The sequence below is a fragment of the Momordica charantia genome (assembly GCF_013281855.1).
Source record: "Momordica charantia cultivar OHB3-1 chromosome 9 unlocalized genomic scaffold, Mcharantia_2.0 BLBB01000009.1, whole genome shotgun sequence".
NCBI lineage: Eukaryota > Viridiplantae > Streptophyta > Magnoliopsida > Cucurbitales > Cucurbitaceae > Momordica > Momordica charantia.
The window spans coordinates 8,553,615-8,565,686 of NW_028275167.1; the positions used below are offsets into that span (position 1 = coordinate 8,553,615).

A 12,072-nucleotide genomic window follows, 5' to 3' on the forward strand; every position below is an offset into this window, starting at 1 on the left:
TGTATCGTCCCCACAGATGGCGCCAATTGTTGATGCGTGGATTATGCTCTCCCGATTCTTCTCAAGGTTCGCACCAAGCTTGATTATCAAGGACTCGAAGACCTGCAAAACCGAACAAGGCTAGACCGGTGTGACACTTGTCACACGGTCTCTGATGCCTAAGTTAGCAAGGGGGAGCATTATTGTGATTGAATTCAATGGTCGAATTCAACTTACCTTAGGGTTAGGTTGCATAGCCTATTTATAGTCGTTTGGAGAGTTCTAGAGCCTTTTAGGTGAGCCCTAGATATTCGTTGTAAGGCCCAATGCATCATGGGCAACAGAAGAGGGAGGATGCCGGACTCGACAATGGGTCGAGCTTGAGTCGGCTCGGCTCGGTTTGGCTGGCCATCTCGTCGATCCTTTTTTGTTCCCTTGGTTGGTTTGTTTGTGGTTTTCCTTTGTATAACAATAATTATCATTTCATGTGTGTAACAAAATTAATCATTTTCATCTTATTAGTTGCATCAATTAATTACATTTTTTATAGAAAATTAAGTAGAAATTTTAATAAATTTATTTATTAGAATAGAATAATTAATTTAGTACGTTATTGGTAAACTTTTAATATTGTTTTATTACTTGTAAATTTAATTTAAGTATTTTAACTAATTTTAGTTAATTAATTTGAATAAAATAAATTAAATAATTACATAAAAAATAATTTATTTAAAAGGAGAGAGATAAGAGTATATCACAAAACTCATGGACAAACGCATGAAACTGTGAGAGGAAAAAAAATTCTTGTCCATGGGAATAAGGGATGCTTGAGAATAAGCTATTTCACGAAAAGTTTTTAAATGTGTAACAAACAATGACTTTACTTGTTCATGCCTATTCCCACCTAGAAAACCTCGACCCTTGGAAGAAGTTGAAATAATAGAAGAAAATTGACACTTTCCTCCAACCATGAGGTTGTGAGTTCGAACCACATCCGACATGTTTTACTAAAAAGAGAGAAAAGAAATTAAAACAAAATGTTTTAAAACAAAATATTAAGGAGAACTTGGATGTAATCAAATGGTGGGACCTATCTCAAAGTTTGTAATCTCATTACAACCCCACATTCATATTATAATTAATGTAACACTTTTACACTTTCTGTCTCATCTATGGATTAGATCCATATAATTTTTAATTAGTTTTTTTTTATACCTTTATAATTTCTTTCTCATTTATACTCCAATATTTTTATTTGATGTGATTTTATTATATAATATGATTAATTAATATTAATTAATATCAATAAATTTTTTAAATAGATATTATTACTTTTAAATATTATAATAATACTTTATATTAAAGTTTGGTTGTTCTAATATTATATTTGATGTAATTTTATTTTAATTATTTATGTATTAGTATTAGATAAATTGTGATAATAAAAATATTTACTATCAATAATATAGAAATAAATTAAATTAAAATTTATTATTATTGTAGTTTAAAAAAGATTAACACAATAATATATTTGTAATTAGTTAAGAGGGAGAAAGGAGTATATTAATAATTGTTATATATCTAATTCTGATTCTGATTTCGACTGTAGATAGTTTTAATAAACGTCAAACGAATTTTGATTAGAGAAAATTTCTAGTAAACAAATAATATTACGATTCCAATTGATTTCGTTACGACTGGGTATAAATAAACGTAGCCTAAGAGAACTCTAAACACACATCTTATTGGGAAATTGACTCAAATGACCTTGAAAAGTTTTTCAAATGCTCAAATGACCCACCCCTCAAAATGTGCCCAACTGACCCACTTTTAGCATTGATGATGTGTCATAAGCAGGTGAAATGACCATAATGCCATTAAATGTAACAGATGATCGTTGTAATAATTCCCGCCTGAGGTAGAAACATTCCCGCCCGAAGTAGCTTCAATGCACCACAAAACCAATTTAATGCACACCAAGTTGTACCTAACCAATGAGTACATGTCATTACTAACCTCAGAGAACATATGTCCTTATTGTGAATATTCTCTCTGCACAATCCTAAAAAATTTGAAAAACTTTGTCAATATTCTCTTTGGAAGTTTCAAGACTTTGGAAGAGGTAGTTATTTATTTTTTATGCTTTCTTTATTTATTTTTTATGCTTTCTCATTTTGCTCAATAATCTTGCTTGATGTCTACATTTTAACATATGTGTTTTTATTTGGTCATCGTTTGGTTTATTTTTGTTACAGTCGGAGTAACAATAACGTTCATTATTTTGTGTTAAACTCATTTGTCAATTCCTCATGCATTGTTCGGTTTAAATTTCAGGCCATTCTCGAGCGAGGTGATATGATTCTCGATCAAGAATCATGTTATTGATGAACCTCGGCCGAGGTACTAAACTCACCTCAGGCGTGGCTGCATATTGAACTCCACCTCAGGCGGGAAAATATATTTCCTGAAGGGATGTGAATCCCAGAGCGGAACGGACCGTTGTTTGTGATATTTGGGAAACAAAATAAAAACCGTTAAGAAGAAAATACAGTGGAAAACCATTACCTTTGAAGAACGTTTCATCAACGATTACCCAACGAACACCACCAAACGACCTTCCTTGCTATCCTTTTGGGTTTTGAGAACACGCTTGTGAGAGCGTTTCTTTGGAACGAGAGGGAGAGTTTGATTGAGAGCGCTTGATCGAGAGAGAAAATGGTAGATCTTTCTTTTGTTCTTCACCTCTGTTTTTGCAGAACTGCAAAAAGAAAAACAAAAGCAGTGACGTGGAGAGTTACCCCACGTCACTTAGCTGTCCACTCCCCTACAATTTTGCAGGGGAGTTAAATATTAATAATAATAATATTATTATATTAATAATATTATTATTATTATATTAAATAATAGTAATAATATTATTATTATTATTTATATTATTTATATATATAAATATATATATATATCAAATAATTAACACTTAATTATTTATCTCATAAATAGAATCATATTCTATAACATTTCTCTCGTATAACCTATAGTTCTAATGTACATCTTATGCACGTTATTTTTAACCTATAGTTTTAATATGAATCTTATTTATATTAATTTTATTTGAATCTCACTCAAATAATTTCTCTCATAATATAAGTTTTAATTTATAATTAACTATATATTATAATGTATCAATATACATATAATTCCTTAAGTAATTTGAACCATTCAAATTCTTCCAAAAACTTCATCCTCGTTTTACCCGTTATGAGCTAGCAAGGAGACCTAATGGACCTACAGATCAGAAGCTCCAACGATGCAAGATTAATCGGTCAAACTCATTGACCGAGTTAATCAAGATTCGTTAACTACGGGTCATTCCACTAAAGACCCGCAGTTGCACTCTTCTCACTGTAGAATGTTTTCGTGTCCATGGATATACGACCATTAATGATGAGTCAATCCTTCACGAGTGCTCATAACTCAAGTTGGGTAAAATTACCGTTTTACCCTTGAGTTACATCTTACTCCTTAAATACCACTACTCCTCTAATGAACAACCCGGTTACGGTTCGACCAATAACCGGAAGTCCCTCTCGGGCCAATAAGAGAGTGGGGCCCCTTGTTCAAGTCCCGGAGTCAGCATTTAAGGGAACACTCATCTACTCCCCTAAAGTCGGGGAGGAATGAATTTCATCTTGTGAAGTTATGTTCCCAGCTCCCCACTCGGTCTCGTCCCCAAAATGGTAGGAATGTTGAGTCGGCAACTTGGGCCACTCTCACCCATACAGATCAAAGGACGAGTGCTCACGGGCAGGAGTCCATAACTCACTCAGAATTGAGAATGAGTTGCCTGGTCATCCTAAGAAATAGCAATCTATTAGTTAACGGTGTTACATCTAAAGATTGCCTATTTCGCGGTCCGGTCTTATACAAACTCATTGTATAGGATACCCCCACTCGCATGTCTCCACACGAACAACCTGGATCGAGTCGTCTGTAACCTTTACAGAGTGGGCTGGATTCATAGTGTTGCCAAGATAAGGTACCCAGCCTTATCCATATACTATAGGCCCTTTAGGTTATTCACGGGACATAATCCACTTGTATATCAGGGTATATCAAACATATACCTTGTATATCAGGGGTATATCAATTATATACCCAATATATCAAATATATACCCAGTACATATACTGTCCCGGTTACACTAAAATAACCTCGGATGTTTAGTTTATTGGATTTTATACAATGCAATGCTATGAATTCAACAACAAATTTATTGAATAAAACTTTATTAAATATACATTTGTTTTTACACAACATACAAACTACGAGTTTAGGGCAACACACCCAACATTTCCCGCCCGAGGTTGAAGTTTATTTTATATATATATATCATAATCTATCTCTAATTGTCTTTCAATTGTGCTTTGTAATGCAGAACAAAATGGTTCACCTTTTTGTGATCTATGGGGGTCAGTGGAGCAGATAGGCACTGTATACGAAGGTGGAGTTATGGGTGGGTTTAATGTTGACGAAGGAATAACATATAGAGACCTTGTAAGTGCAATCTTTAGGATGACTAGAATAAATCCTGACCTTTTCAATATTGTTTTACAATGTATCTACAAATTTGAGTACCAAGTATCAAACTTTTATATATTTGATGATACTAGCCTTGGTTTTTACCTTATGGGCCCTCCACATCCTTTTCAAGTGCCCTTGTATGTCTCTGTTGTTCCAAAGGAAAGACAAGGTAGTGGAAGTAACTCACGTGATGGTACATTATATCCCCAAACCGAAACATTCGCTTCATTTCCATGCCAAGTAGAACAAAATGTTCCTTCTCCTGTCCCACTAAATCACATGCACTGACCTATACATACTGTCAACCCGCCATCTTCTGTAGAATTTATGACTCCATTGACGGACAACATTGTCTCATGCAATTTAGGCGACGATGAACAAGAACACTTCGGTCAGTGGGATGATGTTGGAGGTGATGAGGATCATGAGTATGAGAATGAGGATGAGAATGAGGATGATGGTTACATAGGAACTGAGAATGAGGATGATGATTACATTGAAATTGAGAATGAGGATGATGATGAAGCTGAGGATCCAGTTTGTGGCGGTGATCCATCCTCAAGAACACATGTTGTGGAAGTACAGTCTGTAAGTACGAATGCCCCTTGTGCAACTACTGATGGTCAACATGCATCCTTAGAACAGATGGATCTTTTTCAGGTTTTGTCAAATTTCTCGGGTAGATCTCGGGCTAGGTGAAGCCCAGGGTTGGATCTTTTTAGGTTCTGTCAAATTTCTCGGGCTAGGTGAAGCCCAGGGTTGGATCTTTTTCAGGTTCTGTCAAATTTCTCGGGCAAGGTCGAACCCGAGGTTGGCACATTTTTGTTGATTCTATTATTCTTGGCCGAGTTATACTTGACCCCGGCCCTAAAATTCAATGAGCTATAAAAATAAAGATTAAAATGATTAATATATTGAAAAATAGTTCGTACACTTCATCACCAAACTGCCTTATTAGACCATAGCTAGAAGGCAAATTGTCTCCTAAAGTACGACATATTGTTTTGCCTCAATGTTTCTAAAGAAGTTCATGTTACATCATATTCAAAATACTTAACACAAAAAAAAATGTTGCAGTCTCCGCTACCAAACTGCTGCGGTGCCAACGTAACCCTACGAATTCACCACGGTGTAAAATTACCGTAGTACCCTCATGTTTCATAATCAACATCTCCCTCCACAAATCTTTTTACAAATCTTTATTCCCTCTACAAATTTCTCACAATAATTAATTCCAACCTTAAAAAATCTAACTTTTAAAAAAAATATCTAACTCAAATAGTAAATTAAAAGTTTAATATGGAAAAAATAAAAAAAAACGTACATAATTACATAATTTGTGCGAATTTAATTACAAAAAAGTCAATATTACAAAAATCTCGGGACAATATTGCATTAAATGCTCAAGATTTAATTGATAACAATAGGGCCCAGACGGGAGAAAATGCAAAAAAAAAAAAATCTGGAATTTGGGATCCCGGACCGGGATTGGAGGATCCCGGTCCGGGTTAGAAGGATCCCGGTCTGGGATTGCAGAAACCCGAACGACGCAACCTAAAAAAAGATATCATTTTTGTCAAAAATCCATATTGAAAGTTATGATCAAATGATATTTAAACTAAAAAAAGAAATAAACAAAAAGAGTAGAGCTGTTTTGGGGTGAATGAGCGGCATGATGGAGGCAAGAGAAGTGGACGAAGCAGTGAAGGTGTTAGATTCTTCTCTTCGTCAAATCAAATGGCGTCTCAAATTCCCAGCGAAGCGTCGCCTTGAAATAGGTCAATATCTATTATCCTTCGTCTTCTCAGACTCACTCTTTCATTTCTGTTGTTTTCTAATATCTGCATCGGCTTCATTTTCCCCTTTTGTTTATATGTTTCAATTCTTTGGTACATTTGAAATTTTTGACCCAACATATTGAGGGTTTTGATTATTGCATATTCGAAAGCGTTGCCAGTATAGTTCTTATCATCACCTCCCCCTTGATCATGGCTTGTTTGTTTGGTGGTGCAGATGTCTTAGCTTTGTGTACAGGAAGAAGACCAGTTGTAATGATAGACTATGGCGGAAAGATGCCTGAACTGCAAGAGCGGCTTTGTGCTCTTCTAAAACTGATGCAAAAGGTTTATTACATACTTCTTGCTTGCATACTCTAGTTGATGGATTCTAAATTATGCTAATCAACGTCTTTGCATCCTTAACATTATTTCAATAGACCTTACAATCAATTTCTTTGTTGTATCATTGGGGGAATGAGACTACTGAAGCCTATAAAAATTGTCACTACATCTCTGATATCTAACGTCCCATGAGGGTTGCTTTGTGGTTCAATAGCAACAAAAAATGTAGAGTCTCTATTCTCTTTGAAGAAATTACCTTGGAGATTTTATCTCTATATAAGTGTAATAATAGCGAGGTTGCTACTATATAAAGTTGAGCTACTGCTTCATAACAATTATGAAAACAGGATACATGCACATGAACGCACAAAACAAATTAAAATCCCTATAAATTTCTTGTACTTTTTGTATAAGAACTCAAAGTTTGAGCTATAAATCTAGTTGGAGACTTAGTTTATTTCAAATATGAACTTATTAACTCTAAGTGAAGATTCAAAATTGGGAGGTTCCTTCACCTATTTCATAGCAAAAATGTCTTTCAAATTTATATTTTCATTTTCAGAAATCTTAAATTATGTGGGGGTTTCTTAGTAATTATATTGTACTTATTAGGTGAAAGTAGATGCTGTACTTTTAAATGCTATAAACATAGAAGAAAAGAAACGAATCTCAACCCATTTACTGGAGTAGGGGGCACATTTTCTCTTAGTAAAGTGGAATAATATCCCTTAATTCAAAAATGCAGGACTATTCCTAATTGTTTATGGTGATGATAGGCCTAAGCCTCAATTTTATTAACAAGCCAAGGGAGTTTAGAGAGCTCCCTGCCTCTCCCAAGTGCTCACAGAGAATACAATCACAATTATGTAATTACTCAGATAATCCCTCCCTCCCTATCTCTACTCTTAGATATATCCTCCTTACGTAACTAACCAATATTCCTTATACCTGTGTAATTAACAAGTATTCTCTAGGGCCCACCTATGAGTGCGTAATGCACTTGTTCAAACTGTCTCTCTCTTTCTCACTCGTTCACTTGTTCCTATGAGTGCGTAAGGCTGAATTGACTGTGAACGGCCGGATGGGTCCGCTTTCCACCATAAAATGTCTCTTCCATTTCCAATAGCTGCACCTTCTATTTTTTCAGTGAAGTTTGCCCATCTACTCGTTTCCCTTTCAAAGAGATTTCTTCTGAAACCGAGATTCCAAGTTGAAGCCTCTGCACACCAACAATCCGCAATGGACATACCTTTCTTGGAGGATAACGCAAAAAAATCCGGGAAAGTGGTGGAAAGAGGGGCAGAATCAATCCATGGGTCCTCCCAAAATCTGACTTGGACACCTTAGGAAACTTTGAAGTCTTGGGCTATTATTTTGTATGCCCATTTTTTGTTGGTCTCCTTGTTTGCTTGTTGGTTGGCCCTTTTGTGCTCTTTCATTTTTCTCGAAAGCTCAGTATTCTTGATCAAAATTTTTTGTTAGGGTCTGACATGACTACATTGACCAATAACACATGCGGGGATGGTCATTGAAGATATATGACCATTTTATCATCTTAAATGTCTTGTGCACCATTTTAATACAAAATGTTTTAATAAACCGATGCAGGAATTACATATATTTGAGCATCTTAAGGTAATGGTCATAGAGGATATGATATATCTGATACATGTGCAAGGACTCGCTGAGCACATTCAATCAAGTTTAAATTCCAAAACAGCACTGCTCCTGGTTGATATTGCAAAGGATCCCCCCGAGGTTCACAGTAATATTAATCTTCATCTTTTAAATTCTGAGTGCTACATTTACCCTCTTTGGTGATTACCTTTTTGTCTTATTTGCTCCAAATTATAATAGATCCTGAAAGAAGCCCACTGGGTTTGCAGCTTAAATCAGTTCAAAAGTTGTTCTCATCTTTATTTTCTCTAGATGAAATGGAAAATGATCCATCGCCGTCTATTGGGGGAAACTGCATAACGTGTACCAGATCTTCTTTTCACAAGATTAGTTCTCGGTCTTCTGTCATTGATCTTAGCAACTTTTTGGAACAAACTGAAATCATGCTGCCAACTTTAAATGGGTAAATTCTTTACTTCTTAAGTACCTCTTAATTATTCATTTCTTACATAAGACTCATAAACTACCTAGAGGCATTTTTTAGCTTTGTAGTTGCAATTGGGGTTGGTAGTACTAGAAGAATCTTAGTTTTAGTGGGATGCTTGAGTTCCACAGCCACTTAATGAGTCAAGGACCCATGAATTGGCATTGTTAGCGTAAACTGTTGGATATAGTAGTAATTGAACATGATATTAGTTGATATTGTATAAGGACTTTAATAGTGGAATGAATTGGATAGAGATGGAAAGTTACCCATAAGTAGTGTAGAGATCAAGCACCTTCTGACTAGAGAGACATTAGGAGGTGGAATTAAAATCCTTTAATGAACTTTTCTGGAAAAATCTCTCTTCTCATACAATTCTGTTGCGAAAAGGAAAGAGGAAGATCACAAAATAGTAAAGTTGCTAGCCTCTAATTGGTGTGCCCTTTGGAATGTCAAACTGTTTACTAATTATAGCCCTTTTGTAATTAGTTCTAGTAAGAACAGATTTTTCTTAGCTCTTCGAGTTCGGGGAAATTTTGTTATCTTTTGACTCTACCAATGAAAATTAATTTTCAAATTCAAATATAAATCATGGTAAGAATTTAATGACTATTCAATGTGATTTGTATAGCAGTTTAATTTTATTCTTTTGATAGGTTGAGTTTAATATGTGATTAGTTGATATTTTATTTGGCTCAGATGGCTTCTTGGCTATCCAATTGTGTACCTATTTGACAAGGAGCACATCTCTGAGGCTACTTACAATCTTTCTGCTAAGCCTCTTCACATCTTCAGTTTATCAGTAAGCAGGTACGCCGTTTCCAATTTCTTTCCTATCGTGGAAATAATAATGCTACTAAATGATAATCTTCCTTCATAGCTTCCTTCATAGCTGCATCATTACCATACTTTAAAATCTGAGATATCCGCTTCACATCTGGCATATCTCTTCCATAGAATCAAGAAACTGTTATCCAATTCAGATCTTGTAACAGTCCAAAATGTACGTGTTGTAGCAATAATCCAGTTGGTGACAAGCTTGTCACACTAAATCTAAAAACCCAGTCCATAATTTGCTTAGAAGACTAGATTGTTGGATACTATTTTTGTGCTGTGCTGTTTCTTCACTTCATACACAGAATCTTTTTCCCGCTCTAACATGGCTTGGTTTAATGGAGTTGTGAAAACCTGTTGCTTGCAACCAGATAATGAAAGAATACAATATGCAACTGGAAGATCATCCCATCCCATGATAGCTAGCTTTCTTAGGGTGAGTTTGGTATGATTTTTGGGACGCTGAATAGTGTCTTAACTAATTTTTGAAAGCTCTTGTCAAAATGTTCATATTGTTTAGTCCAATAATCAAATGCGATTTTGAAAACCTAAAAATACCATGCTCTCGGAAGAAGGCTGATTTCATTTATTGTGGAGCCCCGATCCCAGTGGTGTTTTCACAACCAGCTCCCTCATCAAGGACCTATCTTCCCACTTAACGAGCTCCCCTCCTGGACTTTACAAAGCAATTTGGAAGGGTCCCTACCCAAAAAAGGTCAAATTTTCCCTATGGGAATGCAGTCACCAAGCTATAAACTCCTGTGACAAGCTACAAAGGAGACAGCCATACAACTCTATTTCTCCCCATTGGTGCATCCTTTATAAACAGGCTTCAGAAACACAACAGCACCTTTTTATCACTTGTTCATTCGCATTGAGGTTCTGGAATTTTCTGTTAAAAACGTTTGGATGGACTACAGTCCCTCCACTTTTGGAAGCCACTCCCTTGGGCCACCCTTTCAAAAAAGAAAAGGAAGTTCTCTGGAAGCATTTTGTTAGAGCCTTCTTTTGGATTACTTGGAAGGAAAGAAACTACCGACAAAGTCCTCCCTTTAGATCGGCTTTTTGATTCAGTTGTCTTTGTAGTCATTTCTTGGTGCAAATGTTCTCCCTTATTTCTTTACTATAGTCACACTTCCTTAAGCTACAGTTGGAAGTGCTTCATGTAACCTCTTGGGGTCTTTTGTAATTTCATATCATCAATGAAATTGTTTCTTCCACTAAAATGCTCTTGAAAGAAGGCTAATGAAGCGGTGCTCCAGTTGTCAAAACAGTTGTTCTCAAAGGTTATTTCAACCTCTTATAAGTTTGATTCCTACAGGAAAGGTGCGTCCACAAAGGGATCTCAGCTTGAAGAACTGCTGAGGTAATTTTGTAGGTAAATTCTCAAATTGTGACCATTACTGTGTGTGTTGTTAAATAAATTTGCACAACAGTTTCACAGTGCCTTATGAAGTGAGCATGGGAGGGGCAAAGGAGGCTTGGGCAGAGGCTTTTTTGGGAAATATGCAGCGAAAATGGGAGAGATGCAGCCATGTATGGGGTTCGCTGAGGATTAACGTTACTGAATGTGATGCACAGGCCATTGTCCTGTAAATTCTAAATTCTAAATTCTAATCAATTTGTTGCTCACAACGTTTTAATGGGTCAATTTTCTGTAACAACCACCAATTTCAAGTCATATAAAATGAATAATCTATTGTTAAATGCAATATGAAAATTTAATGGTAAAATTAAAATCAATTCTTGTGAAATTTTTATAGGACCAAATTAAAACATTTCAAAATACATAGAGATAATTGTGAAATATAGTGATTGGAATAAGATTTAATTACTTTTTTTCCCCTTTCCCAACTCCTCAAGGTGGATAAAGGAGAGGAAACTCCTCAAGGTGGATAAAGGAGAGGAAACTGGTGTTGGAAAATAGTTTTTGTTTTTATTTCTAACTTTTTAGAATGGGAAAGAAAGACATTTGAGCCGACCTCAGTAGTTCAACCGGTTAAAACACCTATTTCCGATCAAAAGACACTAGAGAAGAATTCTTTTTCCAAAAAATTTAATCCAAAATGTATTCCTCATTGCACTTGATGCTCAATATTCAATCCCTCTTGCTTATTGATTTTTTCCATTTTTTGATTCATTTTCTAGTTTTGTCTACATCTCCTCCCTTTACGTATACTATACGTTTATTTATTTTAAGTTCTTGAAGGGGTGGACAACATGTCGTTTGTCGTTAAAATGTACCATAATCAAGAATTCGAATTACTATGAGTATTTTTATATATACATCTTTAGATTATTTTACAAAGTTATCTTGTATGGATGTCGATCTACTTCACGCTTTTAAAAGATTATACGTCCCATTTATTTTTAAATGAATACCTCTAAATTTTCATGACTTTTCATCAATAATTGTTTGAATCATGACTTTTATAGAACTTCTTTCCCGCTGGCCAT

At 35.3% G+C, this 12,072-nt stretch overlaps 1 protein-coding gene across 4 annotated transcripts; it reads left to right on the forward strand.

Annotated features, from left to right (window-relative positions):
• The first annotated feature begins 6,121 nt into the window (after positions 1–6,121).
• On the forward strand, positions 6,122–11,279 carry LOC111025041 (uncharacterized). Of its 4 annotated transcripts, XM_088118002.1 has the most exons (7): positions 6,126–6,338; positions 6,574–6,683; positions 8,289–8,445; positions 8,538–8,760; positions 9,481–9,591; positions 10,937–10,981; positions 11,052–11,279. In XM_088118002.1, exons 1-7 carry the CDS (start codon positions 6,224–6,226, stop codon positions 11,209–11,211), a joined length of 921 nt encoding a protein of 306 aa, XP_087974128.1. In that variant the 5' UTR covers positions 6,126–6,223; the 3' UTR covers positions 11,212–11,279. The 4 variants fall into 4 exon arrangements, with proteins under 4 accessions (XP_087974125.1, XP_087974126.1, XP_087974127.1 ...); XM_088117999.1 differs by lacking the exons at positions 10,937–10,981; positions 11,052–11,279 and adding an exon at positions 10,225–10,886 and having other exon boundaries at positions 6,122–6,338; XM_088118000.1 differs by lacking the exons at positions 10,937–10,981; positions 11,052–11,279 and adding an exon at positions 10,225–10,886 and having other exon boundaries at positions 6,123–6,338; positions 8,289–8,438; positions 8,567–8,760.
• The last annotated feature ends 793 nt before the right edge of the window (positions 11,280–12,072 follow it).

Coding starts and splice junctions, on each gene's coding strand:
- LOC111025041 (XM_088117999.1), top strand. CDS start 6,224: ATGAGCGGCATGATGGAGGCAAGAGAAGTGGACGAAGCAGTGAAGGTG. Junction 8,446..8,537: donor GGATCCCCCCGAGGTTCACA/GTAATATTAATC, acceptor AAATTATAATAG/ATCCTGAAAGAAGCCCACTG. Junction 9,592..10,224: donor TTCAGTTTATCAGTAAGCAG/GTACGCCGTTTC, acceptor CCCCGATCCCAG/TGGTGTTTTCACAACCAGCT.